General features: G+C 53.7%; 1 protein-coding gene across 1 annotated transcript; it reads right to left on the bottom strand.

The window, feature by feature from the left end:
• Positions 1–1614: 1614 nt before the first annotated feature.
• COG7 (component of oligomeric golgi complex 7) lies at positions 1615–23845 on the bottom strand. Its single transcript, XM_068147053.1, has 17 exons — positions 23579–23845; positions 22137–22285; positions 21543–21659; positions 20728–20896; positions 18233–18315; positions 17359–17481; positions 15250–15448; positions 13106–13233; positions 12047–12201; positions 9995–10111; positions 9434–9499; positions 8602–8788; positions 6619–6759; positions 5798–5881; positions 3982–4096; positions 3323–3466; positions 1615–1931 (listed from the first exon to the last, which is right to left on the bottom strand). The coding sequence occupies exons 1-17, from the start codon at positions 23742–23744 to the stop codon at positions 1765–1767; spliced, it is 2310 nt and encodes a 769-aa protein (XP_068003154.1). The 5' UTR covers positions 23745–23845; the 3' UTR covers positions 1615–1764.
• Positions 23846–24355: the final 510 nt, after the last annotated feature.

The raw sequence follows: 24355 nt of genomic DNA, 5'->3' as shown, positions 1-24355 counted from the left end.
CTCCACACAGCAGCACGTTGCCAATTCATCTGGAGATTGGTTTTAGTAGATTCTTCATACCTTGAAAACAGAAGAGCACCATCTACCTGAAAATCCTGGCCCCAGACAGTCCAGAGACCCCCACAACTGTTCATGAAGCACCTCTGCTCTCCTCGTCTCCCCAGACTGCTGTCTGGGCAGTAAGACATCACCAAAGTCCACCTGAGAACAGCAAAGGAACCTGATTTCCCTCAGGAAAATGCAGCACTGGTAAAATCCAAGCCTGCAGCAGCACCTTACACACAAATCAGTGGGAAGGTTCTGGAGGGACAACCAGACATGAGACTGCCCAGAGGAGGAGCAGCTGTGGCAGCCAGGCAGTCACCCCAGGGAGCGCACAGTGAGCTAAGAGTGCCAAGAGCAGGACAAGCAGCCACAGAAGCTCCAAAGACAGGGGCTGACAGGGTGAAAACCACAAAGCAAAGAGAAGGGTTTGTGGAGTGAGCTGGATGCTGGTTAGAACAGCCTGAAGCAAGCTAAGAGAAGAGGAGGCAAAGGACACAGCCAGAAGATTAATTTCCCTGGTGGTAAAGGAGAAAGCTGCAGAGGCAGCCACAGGGGAAAATGTTCTGTCCCCTCCAAAGCAGAAGGGTTTGCTTGTGAGGTCTCACCCACCAGGCCAGGTTTGGGGCACCTTTGTAGCCTGCCCAGTTTCTCCTCAGCAAGCAGAGGCCAGATGAGAGCTTTACAGAGCTCTTTAGGCCCAGCTTTAACAAACTTCCATTAGATCTCTTCCCCACTTGGGAGCTTTCAGCAGCAAACAGCGATGGCACAAGGAGCAACCAACAAAACCGGTTCTGCTTTCAGGGTTGAGCTTGCTCATGCCCCATCTCCTACCTGAGGAGTCTGTCCTTCTTGACTTGGCAAGTAATGACAGACTTGAGCAATGGGGACTGCCTGCAGGTAGAGCAGCCTCCAATCAGCCCATCTTTGCTGCACCTACCCCATAATTTGAGATTCAGGATTGATTAAGTTTTCTGCCGGAGCCACTCATCTCGCCGCCGCGCAGCAGGAACTCTCCAGCAATCAGCACAGCCTTGCCAGTCAAAGGCCTGCACTGCTCAGCCCACTCAAGGTCATCCAGAGAATCTTTGGTGAGCTTGGCTGTAGGACACAGACTGATAGGCTCATGGAATGGGTTGGGTTGGAAGCAGCCTCAAAGATCATCCAGTTCCAACCGCCCGCACCAGCCCAGGTTGCTCAAGGCCTCATCCAACCTGGCCCTGGACACCTCCAGGGAGGGGGCATCCACAACCTCCCTGGGCAACCTGTTCCAGTGCCTCCCCACCCTCACTGTCAAGAATTTCTGCCTAATCTCCAGTCTCAGTCTCCCTTCTTCCAGCTCAAAGCCATTGCCCCTGATCCTGTCACTCCAAGCCCTTGTCAGAAGTCCCTCACCAGCTCTGCTGTAGCCCTCTCAGGTACTGGAAGGCTGCTCTAAGGTCTCCCTGAAGACTTGACTTCTCCAGGCTGAAGAGCTCCAACTCTCCCAGCCTGTCCCCACAGCAGAGGTTCTCCAGCCCTCTGATCTGCTCTTTATCCTCATTCCTAAACACAGCAAGTGGAACAAGCTCGTCCTAGACAAAGGCATTTATTAAAAGTGATTCAGAAAGAAATTCCCCCAGTCCCCACAGACATTGCCACTGTCCTGGCAAAGCTCACAGGGAGGGAAAACCAGCCCCAACAGTCCATCCCTTGAGGTGCCCAGCAGCAGGGCCAGCCCAGCTACCACTCCAGGCCTCGCATGGCGGCGATGCTGCTGGCTGTGCGCCGGGGCAGGCTCTTGGCGGCCTGCCGGTACTCCTCTGGCTTTGCCTTCAGCAGGGCCACGATGTGCTGCAGGGCTCTTGAAGGCTGAAGGCCCAGGGCATCCATCACGTTTATGAGATAATCTGCAAGGCCAAGCACAAACACAGCTCTGAGTGGCTAACAGGCACCCTGCGCTCCTCAGCGCTGCTGGACAATGCCTCTGCCAGCAGGAAACCACAGCACACAGCACAGCGTTTGGGGTCTGGTGGCACTGCCTGGGAGGAACTACTTCTTGAGTGGTCAGGCATTGGAACAGGCTGCCCAGGGAGGTGGGGGAGTCACCATCCCTGGAGGTGTTGAGGAAATGTGTGGACATGGCACTTGGAGACATGGTCTAGTGGTCACAGAAATGCAGGGGAGAAGGCTGGACTTGATCTGAGAGACCTTTCCCAACCTTCATGGTTCTCAGGGGTGGCTTTTTGGCTTGCTGTACACCATGGTGCTCGGACAACTGCTTTGTTCAGAGGACTGGGACAGGTTCTGCCACGTTTCAGTGGCTGCACAGGACCCCCTCAGGGCAGTTGGTCACAGACACAAGATCACAATCATGCTTCCAAAGGCAAAGAGCATGCAGCGATGCTGGGAAGTCCTGCAGAGGAGACGGCAGGAGGCAGTTCCAGCTCCCTGACCCAGAGTCAGATGGGGACTTGAGGATGGCAGGGAGAATGCAGGCACCAGCCCTTAACCCACTGGTTTGGTTCCCAGCAGTGCCAAACCCAAAGGTCCAGCCTGAGGTCACCACCATTTGAGGCTTTCAAGAGAGCTGAGATTTGTCTGCGTCCTTGTTCCTGAGCTTGGCCACAATGACATCAGCACTCGTGATCCACAGCAGGAAAAGGACTAACTGGCAGCTACAAAAGCTGCAGTGACCTTGAGGTGCCACCTTCACCAGCACATCTCCTCCACAGCCTGCAGGGACACCTTCCCCAACACCTTCCATCAGCCCTCCTTCAGCCACTCTGGATGCTGTGGCAGAAGGCAGAGCTGAGCAAAGTGTGCCAACCACCTCCCACTCTGCTGCTGAGAATTCCTCTGTGTGACAGTAATTTGGTCACCAGCAGCTCCAGGTCACCAGCAGGGTGGGAAGTTAACCACAGGGGAAGCTGATCCTTTGGAATCTGCCAGAGCACTTCCCCAGAGCCTGGCATCTGCCGTGTACCTCTGTGTGGCACACGCTGGCAGCAGTGCCACAGCTGGAAAGATTCTGCAGGCATCTCTTGCTAAGAATGGCTTGAGGGGAAATCCTCAGCCCAGGACCTTGCCTTCCACAGCCAGAGCCACGAGGGTGTGAAGAAGCAGGAGCACCAACCAGAGTCACCCCTCCAAGGGGCATTGTGACAGAACACTTTGCAGAAGAGAAGCTGTGAACCACTTCACCAGGCTGGGTCCCAGACCAAGAGGAACCCAGGCTGCAGTGTCCCTAAATGTGCTGTAGGACAGTGCAGCAGCAGGCCCAGGGCTGCAGCCAGCTTACCAATGTCAGTGGCCAGCTGCTTTGTGGAGTGTGCAGTCAGCTCTGGGATCTGCAGGATGACCTCACAGTACGTCTGCATCGTCGCCCTGGCGATGGAGCCCAGCCAGTAGTCAGCCATGTTGTCCAGCTCTGGTAACTCATCCCCTGGGCACAAAACTCTGGTTAGCTGGCAGGAGGGCACACCTGCAGCAGGGCTCCCTGCTCAGCAAGCTGCCAGGTACTCCCAGCTGCTCTGGCAGGCTGGTGAGGAGCAGAAGCCACGGGAGCTAACCTGTGAAGTCTTTCAGGCTAGGTGGTTCAGTGTCCCCTCCAGAGCTTGGGCACTGACCCCAAGCACCTCCTGTGCACTCCCTGAACCAAGGGTATTAAATACTGCTCCAAATCTGAAATATTCCTACTCCAGATCCTGCATCCAAACCAGTTTTAAGGACACTGAACTTACCTGGACCAAGCTAACACTTCTGGTTAGAACAAAACTGAGAGTGTTTTACTCACTATGCAGGGGCTCCTCCTGAGTACCACCAAGAGACCCCTGCAAGCACCACCATGACCACACCACAGGAAATGGACTTCCAACAGCCCTGCCACCACACCACATCACACCCAGGCAGTGCCAGAAGGCTTTCCCCAGGCTCTCCAAGCCTTTGGTGTCAGCCTACCTTGCTCTGGGGGGTAAGGCAGTTTCCCAGCATGTAGCGCCAGCTCCAAAGCAGAATCCTCTTGAGTGACAAACGGCTCAAGGTGGAGAGGAAGCGACATAATGTATTGCCCAATCTGGAATAAAAGCAGAGAGCTGAGTCACTGAACAAATGTGAAGCAAGTGCTGCTAAAGAAAAGGGGTCACCTGCAGTAATCCACTCCTGAAAGCAGAAGGATGAGCTTGGCATTTGCTCAGAGCCAAACTGGCTTTTCCTCACCTTTACACTCTGTACAGAAGATCATTTTTCACCGGGTCAGAGAACCAGTTACAGAAACAACCATGCTAACAAAAACCTGCCCAGGGAGCTGCTGCTCCAAGCAAAGATTTGATCTCTGAGGTGTTCCTGGCAATTTGTTTTCTGAAGCCCCCAGAAGAGCTGTAGAAGGAACCCACAAACAAGTGACAATACAGCAGTGAGTTACAGAAGGCTAGGGAGCCTGAGCTGCAGGACTCCAGGACACAACAAACACTGCACTGTTGATAAAGGATTATCTGCTGCCACAGCTCTTCCTAGGGTCAGGCACAGTTCAGAACACTCTTGCCTGCCCACGAAGCATCAACAGCCTCTCCTCAGCTCTCCTCACCCACCCTGCACTCAGGCCACATCAGCTGCTTTCCAAGCTCCACCCCGGAGAAAGCCTGGCCTCAGCCCCCGCCCGGGGATCACTCACGGCAGGGAAAGGGTGGAACTGAAAAGATGTCAGCAAGCAAATGCTTTGTATCAGAGATTTCCTGAAGTTCCTCTTTGCCTTGGACAGAAGAAATGTCCTTTGATCCCTCACAGCCTCAGTCACACATCTCAGCTTTAACTTGCAGTGAAAGGGGGCAGGTGAGCAGATGGAGTCTCTTAACCAACCACCCACATCCCTCTCAGTGAATGGTGTTAGTCAGCAGCAACCCTCCCTTGAAGTTTTGCCTCACACACTGCCCAGGAGCTTTCTAAACCTCATGGAAGCCTCTCAGATAGCTGAATCCAAACTACCCATGATGAAACTGTCCCACAAACTGACTCTCTACCTATTGCTATGCATCCCTCTCTCTTCAGAAAAGCTTTAATGCAGAGTGTAACCATTGCTAAGCCATAAGCCAGAGGCAAGCAGAGTATCAGAAGCTTTTGGTTGGAGCCTGCCCTTGAAAAATCCATTCCCTGTATGATGCAAGGAACATAAAAAGTTTGCTTATCAGTGTATGCTTTGGATGGAAATAATAATGGCAGCTGACATGGAATATCTGAACTGCAAATCTGGCAGCAGCCTGCAACACCAAGCAGGAGAATGGGAGGAATGTGTAGGCAGGAGGAATGAAGGGCTCCCTCTCCTCCTCCACTGCCAGAAAGGTTTCATTGTTATCCTTCAGCAAGAGACACCACCACAGTCACGTGGGGATTAGAGGGGCAAGAGCTCAAGGCTTTCTAAATTTCATAGCTTGATTAAATCACTGCAGCACACATCGGGACCTCCTCTGCTCCATGAGCTGTGTAATGAAGCCACGCTCAGCACTCAGCACTGCAGAGGGGAGCTGGCGTTGCCCACCCCAGGGTCACACCGCAAGCACTGCATCCCCCCTCCTCCTCCTCCTCCCCACGGCCTTCTGCTGCTCCCCCAGGTGTCAGGGATTTCACAGAAGCTACAGAGAATGGCAGAACCCAGCTGATGAGGGCTGCACCACCCCACCCCCAATTGTAACAAATGCTAGGATTTCTCACAACACCGAGGAAGCACCCAAGGGACTCCCCAGGCACTGGGCTCCCAGTGACCACCCCTGTGTGCTCTTACATTGCTGATGTACTCCAGAGGAGTCAGGCTGAAGTTTGGCAGGTCATCTGTCAGGGTCTCACCAATGCCACCAGAATTCCAACCCTGGGAGGGAAAAAGTGAAGAATGAGAGAGGAGAGGGAGACCTTATCACTCTCTACAACTACCTGAAAGGAGGTTGTAGCCACATGGGGGTTGGTCTCTTCTCCCAGGCAAGCAGCATCAGAACAAGAGGACACAGTCTCAAGCTGTACCAGGGGAGGTTTAGGCTGGAGGTGAGGAGAAAGTTCTTCCCAGAGAGAGTTGTTGGCCATTGGAATGTGCTGCCCAGGGAGGTGGTGGAGTCACCATCCCTGGAGGTGTTGAGGAGGGGACTGGATGTGGCACTTGGTGCCATGGTTTAGTTAGTCATGAGGTGTTGGGTGACAGGTTGGACTTGATGATCTCTGAGGTCTTTTCCATGAATCTATGACTTTGTGGAGCTTGGAGTCTATTGGCACTTGAGTACGGAGCATCCAGCAATACTAACTGGGAGTGCTCAAGCACTTCTAGAGGGCAGAACATAGGTGGGGAGTAAATTGCTTCCCTTGCCCACCCTCAGCTCCAACCATCCACAGCCCCTCCCCACAGCTCCCTGTGGAAACACATGCTCACAGGCAGGGAAAGTGACCTCTCCACCAGCCACCAGAGCCTGCAAGCACAGCTGTGGATGAACCTTCACTGAGCGCCGCTCACAGGGCCAGAGGGAAGCATTCTGAAAGGAACAGGAGCTGTACTCCACCCTGAGGGATGGCAGGGGTGAATCCTGCCAGCTCAGCTCAGCTGATGGGCCCATTACTCACCTCCATCTTTGGAACCAGCAGGAGCTGCTGCTTGATGCGAAGGAACACGGAGTCAAAGGCCAGGTGGTGAGCCAGCTGGTTGAGGCGGCTGAGGGCGGCGCGGGCAGAGGCCAGCAGGTTCTGGTTGCTTGTGCCTTTTTCCTACCACACAGAGACACAGCATCACAGAATAGTCCAGGCTGGAAGGGACCTCCAAAGGTCATCTAGTCCAACCTCCTCACAGTCAGCAGGGACATCCTCAACTAGATCAGGTTGCCCAGAGCCTTGTTGAGCCTCACCTTGAAGATCTCCAGGGATGGGGCCTCAGCCACCTCCCTGGGCAAACCTGTTCCAGTGATCCACAGCCCCCACAGTGAAGAACTTGTTCCTAATATCCAACCTTGAACTTGTTCCTAATATCCAACCTAAATCTGCTCTTCTCATGTTTACACAGAGGCCATCAAAGTGACCACAGAGGAGCTCTGTTCTCACCCTTAGCGAGGTCTGTATTACCCCATCCTGGCAGGGCAGAGCTTTCCTCTGCAGTGGCACAGCTCCTGTCCTGTAGGATGCTCCATTCCACCCAGCTGCTGAAGGTGGAAGCTGCACACTGCTCCCCAAAACAGGGGAGAAAGAATCAGAAGCACATTCCAGCCATACCAGGCACCAGTACAGGCTGGACACTGAGGAACCTACAGGGAAGATACCTGCTGCTGAAGGGACACAGCTAAGTGATTCCTGTGTGGGCTGAAGGTAAGAAGAGGACCTGTGGAACCTGACTGTTTAGCAAAAGCTTAGAGTCAAGCATTTAACACTGATGACAGAGCTGCAGGGAAGTGAAAAAGAAAGGAAAATGTTCTGAAGACATCAGACAGAATAGAATAGAATTAATTAACCAGGTTGGAAAAGACCTTCGAGTTCATTGAGTCCAACCTCTCACCCAACACCATCTCATCAACTAAACCATGGCACCAAGTGCCTCATCTAGTCTATTCCTAAACACCTCCAGGGATGGTGACTCCACCACCACCCTGGGCAGCACATTCCAATGGCCAGTCTCTTTTCTATGAAGAACTTCCTCCTAACATCCAGCCTAAACCTCCCCTGGTACAGCCTGAGACTGTGTCCTCTTGTTCTGGTGCTGCTTGCCTGGGAGAAGAGACCAACCCCCACCTGCCTACAACCTCCCTTCAGGGAGTTGTAGACAGCAAGAAGGTCTCCCCTGAGCCTCCTCTTCTCCAGGCTAAGTAACCCCAGCTCCCTCAGCCTCTCCTCACAGGGCTGTGCTCCAGACCCCTCCCCAGCTTTGTTGCCCTTCTCTGGACACCTTCCAGCAAGTCAACATCTTTCCTAAACTGAGAGGCCCAGAACTGGACACAGGACTCAAGGTGTGGCCTAACCAGTGCTGAATAGAGGGGCAGGATGACTTCCCTGCTCCTGATGCAGGCCAGGATGCCATTGGCCTTCTTGGCCACCTGGGCACACTGCTGGCTCATGTTCAGAACTCACAACCTTGACTCGACCACTGCATGTGACCAGCAATGGCAAACAGAACTTAGATGCCCAAGAAGATAACTGGAGCCATTCTACCCTGCTCACAGATGCATCCATGGATGGCCCTGCAGGACACTTTGGAATGGGTATGGCAGCACAGTGTAGGTGAGACACTGTGTGGGCTCCAGCATTTGAGTCAGCTTCACCACAACCTTCCCAGTGTGTACTGTGACAAAATGTCCCTCAGCTGAACTGATAGGGACCTGTTCACAAAACACAGCCAAGACCTGGGCAGAGATGGAAGGAGTCCAGATCCCCTGGGTCTGGAAATTTCATCTCTCTGTGGATTAGTCAGTGTCTCTGTGGAAGACCTGGAACACTGCCCATCAAAGGGCTGCAGCTTGGGATGAAAACATCATCAGCTGCCAGGGAAATATAGGTCTCAGCTACCAAATGTGGGCCCAGCAGCATCCTGTGACAGCATCCTGCTCTTCCAGGCACCAGAGCTACCTTCAGACTGTAAAGTGTCTCCATGAGGCTGGCGTACTCAGAGGGGCTCTCCTTCAAAAGGTAATTGTATTCCTGCCAGGGATTCCTCACTGAGCTCTTCTTTTCTGCAGAGCTGGCATCCTGGAAGCCAGAAAAGCTGCAAGGGCTGTAGGAGTCTGAGAGATACTTCCCAGCAGTGGATAAAATCCTGCAAAGAAGTACACAGAAATCACTTTGTGCCCCTTCAAGGGAAGGATTACTCACTGGGGGCAGGCACTGCTCACAGCCAGCTCTCACATGTACTGTGCAGCTCCTAACTGCACAAATGCTGAGCTGAAGAAGAGAGGATCATGCTCTCAGAACATGCAGCAAACACAGCACAAGCCCAGCCTCAGGTGCACTGCAGCCTCTCAAGTCTCACCAAAGCTTTCCAAGGCAGAGGAGGCTGAGCAGTGCTCCGCTGACAAGCAACAAAAGAGCTGCCTGCTGCCTGCGCTCAGCCCTCCTCAGGTTACAAGGAATCGATCAGTGTAGGCACACCCAGAGTCGCTGCAGCAAATGATTCATGTCCTGTGCCACAGAGGGGGTGAGGATCTGGTGGGAAATGCCTGCCTGCCCCCAGCCTGGCAGTGCAGTCCCCGGCCAGCAGAGTGCCCAAGGAAAAGGATCCCTGCGAGTGTCAGGGGGCACCCACGGAGTGGGACAGTTTGTGACCTGTCTCTGACGTTTCAGAAGATGAGGAGGGGCAGTGACTCTGTGTTCCTTCCATGCTCTACGCAACCAAAGTACCTCAGGGTTTGTTTTCCTTCAGCTTGGCACTGACAGCTCATGAATTAAGGGCACTGGTGCTTACCTGTTGGCCAGCTGCTGCTCAAAGTCTCCACACTGACGAAGGAGCTCACCACAAGTAGTAATTATCCTGGGAAAGAACAAAACAACAACATGTCGTGAGATTGGAGGCAGATAACACCAGACCCCACCCCCACCCCATCTCAGACACGTGTCAAGTCATCACAGACTGCCACAACCAAACCACAGCCCATGGGGGACACTTCTGCCAGGCGCTAACGCTGCGCCCTGCTGATAACTGAACTGTTTTGCCCACCAGCCTCATCCACAGGCTGCTTCATGCCAGCCTGACTAAGGCCAGCTCAGTGTCACTGGGAAAAGGTCTAAGGGCTGCTGCTGTTTCAGGTGACAGTAACAGGCAGCCTTGCTCCAGAGTGGGAAACCTCACAGCAGCAACCTGAAAGCCAGGCACCACCAGCACCGCTCCCAGCAGCACCGCAGCTAAGTGAGCACAGCCCCGCATTCTGCGCCAAGAACTGTGTGCCAAGTGACCCCCAAGTCATTCCCTTTCCTCTTGGACACAAAAATCAGTTCTGGGCCAGGTGAAAAAAAGAATCCCCTTTACCTGACAGAGTTTTGGAATGCAGTCCAGTCCTCCTGGAAAAGGGACTCTGAGAGGACATCATCCAGCTTGCATTTCTTCCGTATAGACTGCAAGGTGTTGGTGAAGTCAGACGTGTACCTGCCAGGAGGAGGGGAGAAGAGACAAGCACCAGCATCAGAGAGCAGGCTGGAGAGCAGCACTCCTGCAGCTTGCTCATTTGGTCTCTACCAGGGAACAAACAAGAACCAGAAACATGAAAAGGGAAAGGGTTTACAAGAGATCCTCCTGTCCCAGTCCAGATGCAGGGGTGTGCAGAACTGCTCAGCCACAGCCCTCTCAGGCTGAGACACAGAGACACTCCAGAGCAGCAGAGAGAATAGAATTAACCAGGTTGGAAAAGACCTTTGAGATCATCATGTCCAACCTATCACCCAACACCACCTAATCAACTAAACCATGGCACAAAGCACTCCATCCAGTCTCCTCCTAAACACCTCCAGTGATGGTGACTCCACCACCTCCCCAGGCAGCCCATTCCAATGGACAATCACTCTCTCTGTGTAGAAATTCTTTCTAACATCCAACCTAAACCTCCCCTGGCACAGCCTGAGACTATGTCCTCTTGTTCTGTGGCTGCTTGCCTGGGAGAAGAGACCAACATCTGCCTGTCTACAACCCCCCTTCAGGTAGTTGTAGAGAGCAATAAGGTAACCCCTGAGCCTCCTCTTCTCCAGGCTAAGTAACCCCAGCTCCCTCAGCCTCTCCTCACAGGGCTGTGCTCCAGACCCCTCCCCAGCTTTGTTGCCCTCCTCTGGACTTGTTCCAGCACCTCAACCTCCTTCCTAAACTGAGGGGCCCAGAACTGGACACAGGACTCAAGGTGTGGCCTGACCACTGCAGTGTACAGGGGCAGAATGACCTCCCTGCTCCTGCTGGCCACACTGCTCCTGATGCAGGCCAGGATGCCATTGGCCTTCTTGGCCACCTAGGCACACCGCAGGCTCATGTTCAGCCTACTATCAACCACTCCCCCCAGGTCCCTCTCTGCCTGGCTGCTCTCAGCCACTCTGACCCCAGCCTGTAGCTCTGCATGGGGTTGTTGTGGTCGATGTGCAGAACCCGGCACTTGGATGTGTTAAATCTCATGCTGCTGGATTCTGCCCATCTGTGCACTTCACTTTGCTGCACAGGAGTTCACTAGGAGATCTCCACTCCCAAGAGAAGTTATGAGTAAAGTATTGCTGTTACCACTACACTAAATCAAATCTCCTAAGAAACACCAGAAAAAGGTTTTATGGGGTCACTGCTACTCCATCACCTGGCCCTTACTCCAGTAACCATAATCTTATGAATCTGTTTTCCCAGCTACTCCCCAGATGAGAACATGGATAAAAAGGAGAACATTTTGTTTTCTACAGCCTCCCCCTCCTTTTTTTTTCCCTCCAGATAATGCCCATAAGCTGGAGGCAGTCAGGCTGTAATTGCCTATAAAGCTGTGAGCTCAAAGCAGTCAGCTTCCCCTTTCCCCCTTCCCACAGGGCACTGCGGGAGCAGCTTGATTTATAACCTGTGAGCAGCTCTTTTGGTATCAGGAAAGAACAAGGAGGCAGCCAGTACTGGAATGCCACCTGAACAGGCTGGCAGTCAGGATTTAAGACAAGAACTTAGAGTGAACCCCACTCCCTGGAGCATCTGGCACTTCCAGGTAAACTCTGAAGGCGAGGTCGCTTGTCCCAGCATCTCCCTACTGGGATTGACTTTCATCAGCCTCATTTGTCTTTGTCTTAGCCTGGTTTGGAAAAGTGTTTTCACCTCCAGAAGTGCTTACTAAAGATGAATACTCAGCCCAAGTAGTAAACAGCTGAGAAAAGTCTTCAATGTAGCCATCAGAGCTTCCACCTTCCCCTAGCAAACAGTCCCTGCCTGGATGAAGCGGCAGGAGGGCCATCAGTGGGTCACAGCTGCTCACAGACGCTTTCTGCCCTCAGTTTTTCATGCACAAAGTCACCCTGCCCACAGACTGCCTTGTCACTCCCTTAGGATAAGGCAGCAGAGTCACTGCAAGCACCTTACTTTGTGAACAGAGCCTTCAGGGCCTTGAGGAGGCCACAGGCTCCCAGGCCATCGGTCAGCTGGACGCAGTTGTCGATGGCTCCAGAGGCCAGGCTGAAGAGCTTGCTGACTGAGTGGCTCAGTTCCTGGACACAGTCAAGCACTTCCCCATGCTCCTAAATAACAACAACAATGGCAAAGTTCAGTCTGACTCCACTTCCAGGGAGAAAAGACATCTTGTGTAACGCATCCTTCTCTCAGTATCCTCCGATCTTGTGAAACACTCAAGCGAGAACAAAGCTTCCACCCTCCTGCGAGGTGGCTGCTACCCAAAGCCAGGCTGCCAAAGCCTCTGTTTACCAGGGCTGTAAGGGAAAGCACTGCTGCCAGCACCAGAGCCTACAGAAAGGGCTCTCCTCCCCAGATCCTGTTCCTGATAAATTCTACTGAACCTGAAGCAGGCTCTTCAGGGAGACCTTAGAGCAGTCTTCTGTGATTTGAAGGGGGCTCCAGGAGAGCTGCAGAGGGACCCTGTGCAAAGGCATGGAGTGACAGGACCAGGGGTGATGGCTTCAAACTGGGAGAAGCTGGACTGAGAGAGGACATTAGGGGGAAATTCTTCCCCATGAGGGTGGTGAGGCACTGGAACAGGTTGCCCAGAGAAGCTGTGAAGGCTCCAAGCCTAGAAGTGTTCAAGGTCAGGTTGGATGAGGCCTTGAGCAACCTGGTCTAGTTGGGGTTGTCTTTTCCCAGGACAAGGGGTTGGCACTGGATGATCCTTAATGTCCCTTCCAACCCAACCCATTCCAGGATCCTGTGCCAGCCATATTTTGGTCAATGCTCCAGCAGATCCAGACAGTGTGGGTCACTGGGAGAAGAAGAAGGGGCTGCTGAGCCTGGTGGGGCTGCTGAACTGATTTCTTTCATATAAAATTACAGACAGCACAGAATTCTCTGCAGAGAAGACACAGTGCCAAAGCCTGGGGGAGGAAAGGGAGCAACCACCAGGACAAAGACCACCGTGCTTAGGAGAAGCTCCACACCTCCCCCTGGGTGGCTGAACAACGAGTGGGACATTACCAAGGGCACTGCACTGATCTGGATGAGGAGATTCTCTTCTTCCAGGTCTCCATACTCCAGTTGGTAGGGCTTGTATGGACCATAGACTGCATCCACCAGTTCTGTCACTTTCACCAGGTTCTGCTCCTCTACAAGGAATGAGATGTTTAGTTTACAAACAGATGAACTGCTGCTCCCAGCAGTTGTTGCTCAGTTACAGCAGGTTTCCCACACCGGCTTGGAAGGTGGCCCAGCAGCTCTCAGGCTCAACTCAAGAGATATTTTTCAACACCCAGGTTATTATCTCCACCTGCTTCCTAAACCCAAGGTGTTCTACCTCCACAAGTGCCTCAAGAAAATGATCACTCACTGCTCCAAAACAGCCTGGCTGACAAACAGCTGTGCAACATTCCAACCTCCAGGCAGAAGGCAAGTCCCGAATCCACTGGAGAGGTGAAGTACTTCACTGCCACAGCTTCAACAGGGACAGTCCTCATTTATCACAAAGCCTGGGCTGTGCTTTAAACACCTGACACCAACCCAATTCACTCAGCACTGCTGCCTCCTGGGCTTCAGCAGGCAGGGCTGACTGTGGACCATGAGGTTAGCCTTTCAGTGCAAGGAGCTGCAAACCTAAACCCAGAGCAGGTCTGAATTCCTCAGATCAGAACTGGCCACCAGCAGCTGTTATCATGAAGCTTTGCCAAACCCAGACTAGCAGCATACCATGATGCCTTTCAGTCCTGGCTGTAAGGAGAAACCTTTACAGCCCAAGGACAGCCAGGCCATGGAGCAGGTTGTTCACAGCCTGTGCTAGCTCCGTGCCTGGGCATTGTCAAACTCAGACTGGACTGACCTCACAGCAGACCTTGCTTGGAGCAGGAGGTTGGACTGGACCATCTCCTGAGGTCCCTTCCAGCCTCAATTATCCTTATGAATCACAACTGAATCCTCCCCTCACATCCACACACATAGGAACTGGTTTGTCTCTGCTCTGCTGACTCACTTGGCCTTCCCATTCTTGAGACATTTCTCTTCCCAAACATCTTCCCCAGCACAAAAGAGGGAAATCAGGTTTTTGGTTGGCTTGGGTTTTAACACACTCAGCTAACAGTTCAGCAGCTCTTCTACACTCAGACAGGGTTTTCCCAAGCCCTCTTCAGTTATTTCTATGACAAACCACAAATGCAGCTAAGCCAAGGCCAGGGAATGGCTGGCAGGGGGCTGCTGTCACAGCACCAAAAAAAGCAAGGCACAGAGACACTCAGAGTCTGCCCAGAGATCCTCATTTCCATGATCAAGGAAGAATCTGGATTTCAATAGCTCCAGACAATGTTATGAGGAACCAAAGGCAGGAAACAGCATTAGGAATGCTCCATTAGAGTTCATTTAGGATTTTCTCGTGCCCTGGCCTTTGAAGGGGCCTTGCCAGATTAATAAAGGACTATAAATAGCCAACAGCTCAAGTCAGGCAGAAAGCTGTGTAAACACAGCACCTCCCTGCTTTGTGGTTTGTGGGAATTATTCACCAAGCCATGACCAAAATGAGAACACAAACATTGCAGGGTAAGGAAAGCACAGGTTACATCTCGAGTCCAGCACCAGGGATGCTGCTAGGGACTGAACTACCAAGGGGTTGAAAAGGAATCCCTGGCCCTGAATTCTCACTTGGCTCAAACAAAAAGCCACAAAGAGCAGCTACAAAAGGAGCTGTCAGCATCCCAGGGCTGCAGCTCTCAGGCAGGTTTCCTCTTGTTCAGCAAGGTGTGACTTGATTCCAGGAAACTCCTCAACTTTCATGCTTTGTGATCCCTCACAAGGGGTTTTGCAGGTAGCTTCCCCAGAGCCACGTCCTCATCTGTTAGAAGAAACAGCAGTGCCTGTAAAAGGCAGAGTGCTAGATACTATTTACCCTTGACAGCAAGTGTGCTCAGCAGGGCTCCAGCCAGCTCCTCCAGTGCTGTGTACCTGCAGTGTGAGATACACAGAGGTGCAGATGCCACCTCGCTGCTCAGGAGAGAATCCCTCTCACCACCTACAGCTGAACAAAATCCCTGGCAGAGGAGAGAATCCCTCTTGCCACCTACAGCTGAACAAAAGCCCCCAGTGGAGCTCTGCAGAGGAGCTGAGAGGACAGAATGACAAGCTGCAGGGCAGAGCCTTACTCAGGTTTGGCAGCATGGCTACTTCCAGCCCTCTGGCGAAGTGGGCGGTGGCGCCGTAGAGCTCCAGCAGCTTGCTCAGCTTGGTTTCTTGGCCTGTTCTCTCCAGGGCAGTGCTGAGGCAGACAGGGATGGAAGGCACCAACGCTCCCAGAGTTTGGATCAGCAGCACAGTCACGATTTCATGGGGGTTCTTGAAAACCTGTGGTAGCAGAAAGGCTCCTAGCCCAGGCAGCAGACAGCTTCCAGAGAGCTCCACCGCAGCCAAACCACACCTCCCTGCCTCAAAGGCAGTGAGAGCCTGTCCCACTCCACCCTGAGCAGCTCCTGGAATCCCAGGCCTTTAAACCATTCCCTAGCTCAGCCAAGTCTGCTGCTAAACCATGTCCCTCAGCAACACATCTGTTTGTCCTTCTGCCTGTCCAGGGGCTGACACCTTCACCCTTTGGCTACTGCCCTGCTGGCAGAAGCAGCCTGCACAAGCAGCACCCTTCCTGGGGCAGCCATGGCCACTGCAGCCTCCCTTATCACCTTGCCACAGAGACCTGGGCTACTCAAACCAAGGGACAGACAGGTTTGCAGGGGTCAGCAGAGAGACAGGGATCAAGAGTTGGGAGGAAGCAGCAGCAGCAGCCTGACCTGGCCTTTTTTCACGGGCAGCAGGGAAAACTGTGCTGGGTTTGTGCTTCTTTCTACTAAAGAACCTGTAAGTGCCTAGTGGTGAGAGCCAGTGATGTGCAAACCAAGGTGGTGACATTTTGTGCACTACCAGATCACAGACTCCTCAGACAACATGAGCTCCCAACCACAAAGGAACAAAACCAAATCTGAAGAACCTCACAGGGGGTTAAAAAAAAATCCCTAAAGAGGTCTGGTAAGACCTCACTGAGCTAGCAGACAGGAGAGCCTGCTCACAAAAGTCCAGGGCAGCACCAATTCACTGCTCTGGATACAGCACCCACAGAGCCAGAAGACAGAGAAGAGGTGCAAAGCTGAACTCAGCAGAAGGCAGGCACTGCAGTAATGTGGGAAGCTCTGAAAGCAGGGCACTCAGGTTACACAGGAGTGTTGGAAAAGACACCTCCACTGGTAGAACACAAAGAGGCTCTTCTGTAGGGACTTGCTGCTGCAGCCTGAGCCAACTGACTGCTCAGGTGAGCAGGGGGGCAGCACTGGGGAGGCCAGAGGGACTGCAGCCAGCTGGGAGCCTTTCATCTACGGGCACCACACGACTCCACCAGCACCAACTGTGTTACAGCCTTCTGCTGTGGCTTGTTTGGGGTTTTTGCCAGCTCTTCTCACCCATTTGCTTTGCCAGCTGGAATCATGGTGGGAAAGGCCCAGGAATTCTCCAGAGAGCAGAAGCAGCACAAGAGACTGAGTGCCATCAGCTTTGCCCCATGTGCCACTTGGCTCCCACAATCCCCAGCCCAGAGAATCTCTGTGGAACTGTAAACTGCCACCTGCCCTGTCATTCACATCATGTCACTGGGCAGAAAAAACACATTGCAAGGAAACCCCTCAGCTCCTCTGCAGCACAGCCCTGGTGCCTGCACCAGGCTGCCTATGAAGATAAGAATCTCTTACCCTTCATGGATGAAAACCTCCTACAGGCTCAAGACTATGAGCTTCTTTCTTCATTGCACTACAGGACAGTAACTGGTTTGGGTCCTGTGCTATTCTTGGCAGGACAGACAAGCACACAGACTGCAGGGGGTGACAGCAGAAGCCCTCAGATATCTTACAGGGAGTGACATGGATCAGTCCAAGATGACCTTGAGGGTTTCCTCCAGGCCAAGTGATAAAGCAGCTCAGGCATTTCAAATGTCTTGCAACAGAACACATTTGCAACACCAACAAATTACATTGAACTTAAGATAGAGATGAAAGTGATAGAGCAGCTTTGATGTCAATAACACAGCAACCTTGCTGGTGGTAGAGCAGCAGAAATGAAACCTTGTCTAGGGGAGCTGGACATGAGACAAAGCAGGCTGCAAGGCCCTGCCAAGGCACAAAGAGTGGGCACTGATAAGCTGCTCTGAGCTCTGTGGCAATCAGGAAGGTCTGCTCAGTGTCTCCCACCCCTGCACCAGTACCAAACAGTCACTGCACCTGTGATGCCCACTGCAGCTGTGAGTGCCAGCTGCCAAGGAGGGTGTCATACAGCTCAGTCAGCTGGTGATGGAGGCTCAAGTCACTCTGGCACAGGTCCTGCCACACTGCCACCAGCTGCACCTGCAGGGGGGAAAAGAGCCAACCTGAGAGGAGAACAGGCAGCACACAGAGCTGGCTCCTGCCCTGCCAAACCAGGGGCTCCCCATGCCAAAACACACTGCCCACCTTTGCTCCTTGCCCACTCCTCAGCACAGCATTCTGCTGTCATTCAGCAGCACAGAAGGAAAGGGCTTGCAGCAGGAAGCTGGAGGCTTCTGACTCAACTCAAAGATTTAATTAACATTGGTATTTTACTCATAAAATGAGACTGTAACTGATACCTCCACATCATAGCTGAAATACTTGGCAAGCCCCAGCCTTGAACTTAATCCTCAAAAGTCACAGTCATGAGAGAAATGTGAGGATCAGGTTATGGCTCCAGAACTGTCTGGAATTCCAACTTTTAATCTCACCTGAAAAAGAGTTTACAGAAGGCAGGAGCTGGCAAGCTGCAGCAATCAAGTTAGTGCTGACACAGCCACATCCAAGGAAAGCAAAGCAACAGCAGAAGGCACAGAGAAACAGAACTCAGCTCTCCTGTGTCTGCTGCAGGAGGGACACAAAGCCCTGAACCGGGAATCACTCCCTGGGAGTCGCCAAGGCTGCTCTGAGCCAGAGAGAGAAGGCAGAGAAGGAAACCTGGAGGAGAAGAGGTCCCACGCTCCTCCCAGGAGGGAAGGTAAAACACGATGCAGCAGCTCCCTCTGCAGCCCAGGCCAAGCAAGGATTCCAGCCTGAATTCCCCACACCCAGGCGTTCCCACGGTACTGACCTTGTGACACTTGTAGTAGTAAGCAAGCAGCTGGGGCATCCGATCGATTTCGGTGAAGACTTTAACAAAGGTTTTTGCCTGCTCTACACAGAAGAAGAGAAGAGGCAGGTAAGAGACTAAAAGCTGAGGGTGAGCACTGAGCCTGAGGGGGAGAATTCTTCTCTTGGGAGAATGCACAACGGCCTGTACAGGACTCACTGTCACCTCTTGCTTGCTTCTCTGCTCAAACAGAAGCACAGCCACCTAAAGGCCACTCTCAGACACCAACAGCAGCACACAGGAATGGACTGAACTCCCCAAACTTACCTTCTTCACCAGCAAATGTAGCACTCAAGACAGACAAAGCAGAGCATTTCAGAATCACAGAACCAATAAGGTTGGAAAAGACCTCAAAGATCATCAAGTCCAACCTGTCACCCAACACCTCATGACTGCTACACCATGGCACCAAGTGCCACATCCAATCCCCTCCTGAACACCTCCAGGGATGGCGACTCCACCACCTCCCTGGGCAGCACATTCCAATGGCCAACAACTCTCTCTAGGAAGAACTTTCTCCTCACCTCCAGCCTAAACTTCCCCTGGCACAGCCTGAGACTGTGTCCTCTTGTTCTGGTGCTGGTTGCTACAGAGAAGAGACCAACCCCCACCTGGCTACAACCTCTCTTCAGGGAGTTGTAGAGAGCACTAAGGTCTCCCCTGAGTCTCCTCTTCTCCAGGCTAAGCAACCCCAGCTCCCTCAGCCTCTCCTCACAGGGCTGTGCTCCAAACTCCTCCCGAGCTTTGTTGCCCTTCTCTGGACACCTTCCAGCAGCTCAACATCTTTCCTAAACTGAGGGGCCCAGAACTGGACACAGGACTCAAGGTGTGGCCTAACCAGTGCAGTGTACAGGGGCAGAATGACCTCCCTGCTCCTGCTGGCCACACTGTTCCTGATACAGGCCAGGATGCCATTGGCCTTCTTGGCCACCTGGGCACACTGCTGGCTCCTGTTCAGCCTACTACCAACCAGTACCCCCAGGTCCCTTTCTGTCTGGCTGCTCTCAGGCACTCCAACCCCTTTCCTAGAAGGAAGGAATTGTTTACCAGAAACAAGCTGCTACCTATAAAACACACCCACGAAGTCCTCAGCCTGGCTTTCACCACTTGAGGTGACTAATGGTGCAGTCACCTCTGACACAAAGCTCTGAAAGCCAGGCTCCTCAAGAGTCTGGTTTGTACTCCAAGGGGAGGACTACAGATCTGTCCACAAAATACACCTGGGGTTAGAGGCATTGGTAATGACACTTGGGTTTATCAAACAGGACCCAGAAACTAGGACACCAGGTAACCTGAAGTGCCCTCCAGCAGTGGCAGTCACCCAACAGCCTCTCTGGGTACATGTCCATGGACCTGTATCACATTTATAGCAGCTGGACTCAAGATAAAACACAACCTCACAGTAAGCAGAGCAACTCACTTCAGTGGGGAAAGAAAGCCCAGGTCTCCATGTGCCCAGACCAGACTTTCACAGAGATGCAAACAGTGCTGGAAGGGAATGACTCTGAATGCCCCAGCAAAGGGCCTCCTACAGCAGCCCTGGGGTTAATTTGGTGGAAAACTCACAGAGCAAGGGAATACTCAATGTGCTCTCAGCCCAAGCAGAACAAATGTCCCAAAACACCATCCTGCGCCTTGTCTGTGAAGGGCAGTGCACTGTGGCAGCAGAAAAAAGACAGTGTGGGACCTGCTGTGAAGGTGATGGGCAGTGCCAAGGAAGCTGTGCAAAGAAGAAAAGCCAGAAGAGCATCAGGAGAGAGAAGAGAGAGATCTGTGCAGAGTAGGGAGTACCTCTATTAGCAGCACAGCACAGAGCTCTTCTCTCCTCTGCTTCCTCCAGCTGCTCAGCCTCTGCTGCACTGTGCCCTCATGGACAAGAACTGCAGGCTGGTGGGCAGCAGGGGGCAGCCCCAGCCCCTCACTGGGACCTCAAGGAGGACTCAGATGAGAGGCAACAACCACAACAAGTGTTTTTCAGAAGTACTGTGACAGTAGGGGAGGGAAAGAGCACAAGGAACAGCCCAAGGAGACAACTTCTCTAAAGGAGAGTTTATGACACTGCTTCTACCAGGCAGTGAGGAGTCAGAACCTCTCCAAAGCAATTTCCCTCTTGGTTATAACCAGGCAGAAACAGAAATGCCCAGCAGCACTCTGATAATGCAAAACCAGAGGCCTTCTGCTTACTGAAGCAGCACTTCCCCCTTGGAGAGCATCCATGGCACAGCTGAACTACGACAGCAGGAGCACTGCCTCAGCTCCTCCACTCCACACATCTACATGGCCTACACACCCAGAGTGGCCACAGCTTCAAACTGCAGGAAGATCAAAGAGGCAGCTGCAGAGCACCCAGCAGCTCACAGCACCCAGCTGCACCAGCAGGAGCACAGGACACACCACTCTCTCCCTGCCAAGCATCTGAACTCAGTGAAGGGAGAGGCTCACCCACAGCTACTGACCTACAGCCTGGGAGTTGAAAGCAGCCACGATCTGCGGGCTGGCCATGGCCTCCAGCCGGTTCTTCAGCGCCTCCAGGTGCACACACTTCTCAGAGTAGTCTGGGGTGTCCACCAGCATGGCCAGGCTGCTCTGCATGCTTGTCAGCTTGGCCGAGATCACAGCCACGTCCTGCACCACAGACAGCACCCCCTCACCACACAGCCTCACACAGCAGCCCTGCCCCAGGCACAGAATGGGTTGGGTTGGAAGGGAGCCCAAAGCTCATCCAGTTCCAACCCCCTGCCATGGGCAGGGACACCTCCCACCAGCCCAGGTTGCTCAAGGCCTCATCCAACCTGGCCTTAAGCACTTCCAGGGATGAGGCACTGACAACCTCCCTGGGCAACCTGTCCCAGGGTCTCCTCACCCTAAATAGAAAGAATTTCTTCCTAATCTCCAGTCTCAATCTCCCCTCTGCCAGCTCAAAGCCATTGCCCCTCCTTGTCAAAAGCCTCTCCTACTCTCTTGTAGCCCCTTTGGGTACATTCATAGAATGGGCTGGAAGGGATCTTAAAGATCATCCAGTTCCAACTGCCCTGACATAGGCAGGAACACCACCCACAGGCAGGGACACCTCCCAGCAGCCCAGGTTGCTCAAGGCCTCATCCAGCCTGGCCTTGAACACCTCCAGGGAGGGGGCAGCCACCACCACTCGGGGCAACCTGCTCCAGCATCTCATAATGCCATCTCACAGGAGGCCCTTCCAAAGCCTACTTTGAAATGCAGTTTCCCTGGAAAGCTGAAGGCCAGAGCCCCAGAAGAACAGGGTAACCACCTGTGTCTTCAGGGTCTCCTCAATGTCTGCACTTAGGGTGCTCCATTTGTCTGCTTCCTGAAGGGACTCGGCGGCCAGCTGCATCCGGGACTTCACTCGGTCAATCTCCACCAGCACCTGAAGGACAAAAGCATAACTCATGCTGCAGGTTGGCCTAGAAGATGATTGCTGTGGAGATCTAGAACATGAGAGCTGCTTTGGGGCTTGGATTTTAGCAACTGGGTGAAAAGAAAGAGGAAGGAGGCAGCTTGAGATGAGAGCTTGAGACGTTAAATCAACTTCCAAAGGCGAACAACCAAAGCTCAGCTCGAATTCTGGCTTTGGACTTTCAGTATCCACTTTGCCACACACCCCAGCCACCAACAGGCAGAAATCAGTGTCCCCAGCCAGGTGACAGCAACTCTGAAGTCAATCCTGATGGGCTGCCCTAAGGAACTGCAGGTTGCCCTGGGCTGTGTCACAACTTCCTACTGGTTTAACGTTAAAAGAAGTGGTTTTGTCTGCCCTGAGTTCATCAGATTGCTCACTATGAACAGGCCTAGAACCCAAAATTTCACCAGTTGCAGATGAACCCACAGTAAAAGAAGGCTCCACCTGCATGGACTGAGCTGTGTCTTGCTCAAACTTCTGGATATCTTCTTTCACCAGGATCATTTGCTCCTTCAGGAAGGTTGCCTCCTGCTTCAAGACTTCCACTTCCCGAAGGACTCTGGGCATGTTCTGGAGAGCTTGATGGCTTGTTTCTGTGGGAACACCATGGGGAGCAGTGAGAAGGGACTGAGGAGCCTGACAGGGAAGCCAGAGGTGTTCAAAAGTCTTACACATTAATATTCAACATTTAACCCCCTCCAAAAAAACCAACCAAGAAAACACCAAGCAACAAAACTTCATTTAGACTTTTAAAGTTCAAGTATGTGTTTTATGTTCTAGGCTGGAAAAACCCCATGCAGTGCTACAGGCTGGGGACAGAGTGGCTGAGAGCAGCCAGGCAGAGAGGGACCTGGGGGTACTGGTTGGTAGTAGGCTGAACATGAGCCTGCAGTGTGCCCAGGTGGCCAAGAAGGCCAATGGCATCCTGGCCTGCATCAGGAACAGTGTGGCCAGCAGGAGCAGGGAGGTCATTCTGCCCCTGGACTCAGCACTGGTTAGGCCACACCTTGAGTCCTGTGTCCAGTCCTGGGCCTCTCAGTTTAGGAAAGATGTTGAGATGCTGAAAGGTGTCCAGAGAAGGGCAACAAAGCTGGGGAGGGGTCTGGAGCACAGCCCTGTGAGGAGAGGCTGAGGGAGCTGGGGTTGCTTAGCCTGGAGAAGAGGAGGCTCAGGGGAGACCTTAGTGCTGTCTACAACTCCCTGAAGGGAGGTTGTAGCCAGGTGGGGGTTGGTCTCTTCTCCCAGGCAAGCAGCACCAGAACAAGAGGACACAGTCTCCAGCTGTGCCAGGGGAGGTTTAGGCTAGATATTAGGAAGAAGTTCTTCATAGAAAGAGAGACTGGCCATTGGAATGTGCTGCCCAGGGAGGTGGTGGAGTCACCATCCCTGGAGGTGTTTAGGAAGAGACTGGATGGGGTGCTTGGTGCCATGGTTTAGTTGATGAGATGGTGTTGGGTGACAGGTTGGATTTGATCATCTCGAATCTTTTCCAACCTGGTTAACTCTACTCTAACCCTTTAAGATCCTGGAGTCCAGCCCTTACCCCAGCACTGCCAGGTCACCACTGAACCACGTCCCTCAGCACCACATCTCCACAACACTGAAACTGCTCCAGGGATGGGGACTCCATCACTGCCTTGAGAAACCTGAGCCGGGGCTTGACAGCCCTCAAGTGGAAGAAGTTGTTCCTCAAGCCCAAGCTACACCCCTCCGAGCCGGGGCAGCTGCTTCCCGGTGCTCGGAACAGACCTGTCAGGACACGCCGGCAGCACTGCACTACAGCGGGAGGGAGGCACAGGAGGAATGCACACACCGGATCCTGCCTGAGACGTTCACGGCTCAGCCGGGAGGCGCCCCCGGGGTCCCGGCCCCGCCGCCCGCCTTACCCTCCACGGCGTTATTGACCTCCTGGATGAAGAGCTGCAGCTTCATCACCAGGGTGGCGGCGTGGGCGTCCACCTTGCCCGGGGCCTCCTGCTGCACGGCGCGGAAGGCCGCGTTCACCCAGCTCTTCACCTCGAAGTCATCCGACAGGAACCGCGAGAAATCCATCGCCGCCGCCCGGCCCCGGCCCCGCAACCCGCAGGGGCAGAGCGGCCACGGCGGCAGCGGCCGCGCAGCGAACCCGGAAACGCGCGGACGGGCCCCTGCCGGCCACCGTAGCAGGGCCCCGCCGGCCGCCGTACCCGCGCGCGTCACTGCCTGCCGTGGCTCGCGGCGGGCGCCGCTGCACGCGCGGCACGCAGCCCGGCGCACAGCCCGGCGCGGGGGGCTCGGACCGGGCAGGGCAGGCGGCGGCAAAGCTCGGCCGGCCCCGCGGAACGGAGCCCTCACCGCCTTCCGGGGCGGCCTGACCGACACGCCGGTTTAACGGCCGGGGAGATGCGACCCTCGGCGGGACTGCGGACAACGAGAGTGGAGCCGTGCGGGCAAACTCGCACTGAGACCACCGCTGGAGCCGGGGGGGAAGGGGTCGTAGAGAGTGCTCCGGGACTGCACCCGGGAAACACCCAACCTCTCCTCCTGGCGCGGTGATACCCCGCAATAAAGTAACGCCATTCTCCCTCACCCCGCCCAGGCCTTAGCTAAACCCCATCCGAGTTAGCTCTCGGACCAGCCCTGCGGTGCTGCGGTCACCAAAGGCATCCAGCTCAAGTGCACTC

This window comes from Melanerpes formicivorus, unplaced genomic scaffold (genome assembly GCF_026170545.1).
Source record: "Melanerpes formicivorus ecotype bairdi unplaced genomic scaffold, bMelFor1.0.p_v2 SCAF_14, whole genome shotgun sequence".
Lineage (NCBI taxonomy): Eukaryota > Metazoa > Chordata > Aves > Piciformes > Picidae > Melanerpes > Melanerpes formicivorus.
This window is presented reverse-complemented; position numbering and strand designations above follow the sequence as displayed.

Coding starts and splice junctions, on each gene's coding strand:
- COG7 (XM_068147053.1), bottom strand. CDS start 23,744: ATGGATTTCTCGCGGTTCCTGTCGGATGACTTCGAGGTGAAGAGCTGG. Junction 8,789..9,433: donor GAGCAGCAGCTGGCCAACAG/GTAAGCACCAGT, acceptor ACTTCTTTGCAG/GATTTTATCCACTGCTGGGA. Junction 3,467..3,981: donor GCCTTACCCCCCAGAGCAAG/GTAGGCTGACAC, acceptor TTTTGTGCCCAG/GGGATGAGTTACCAGAGCTG.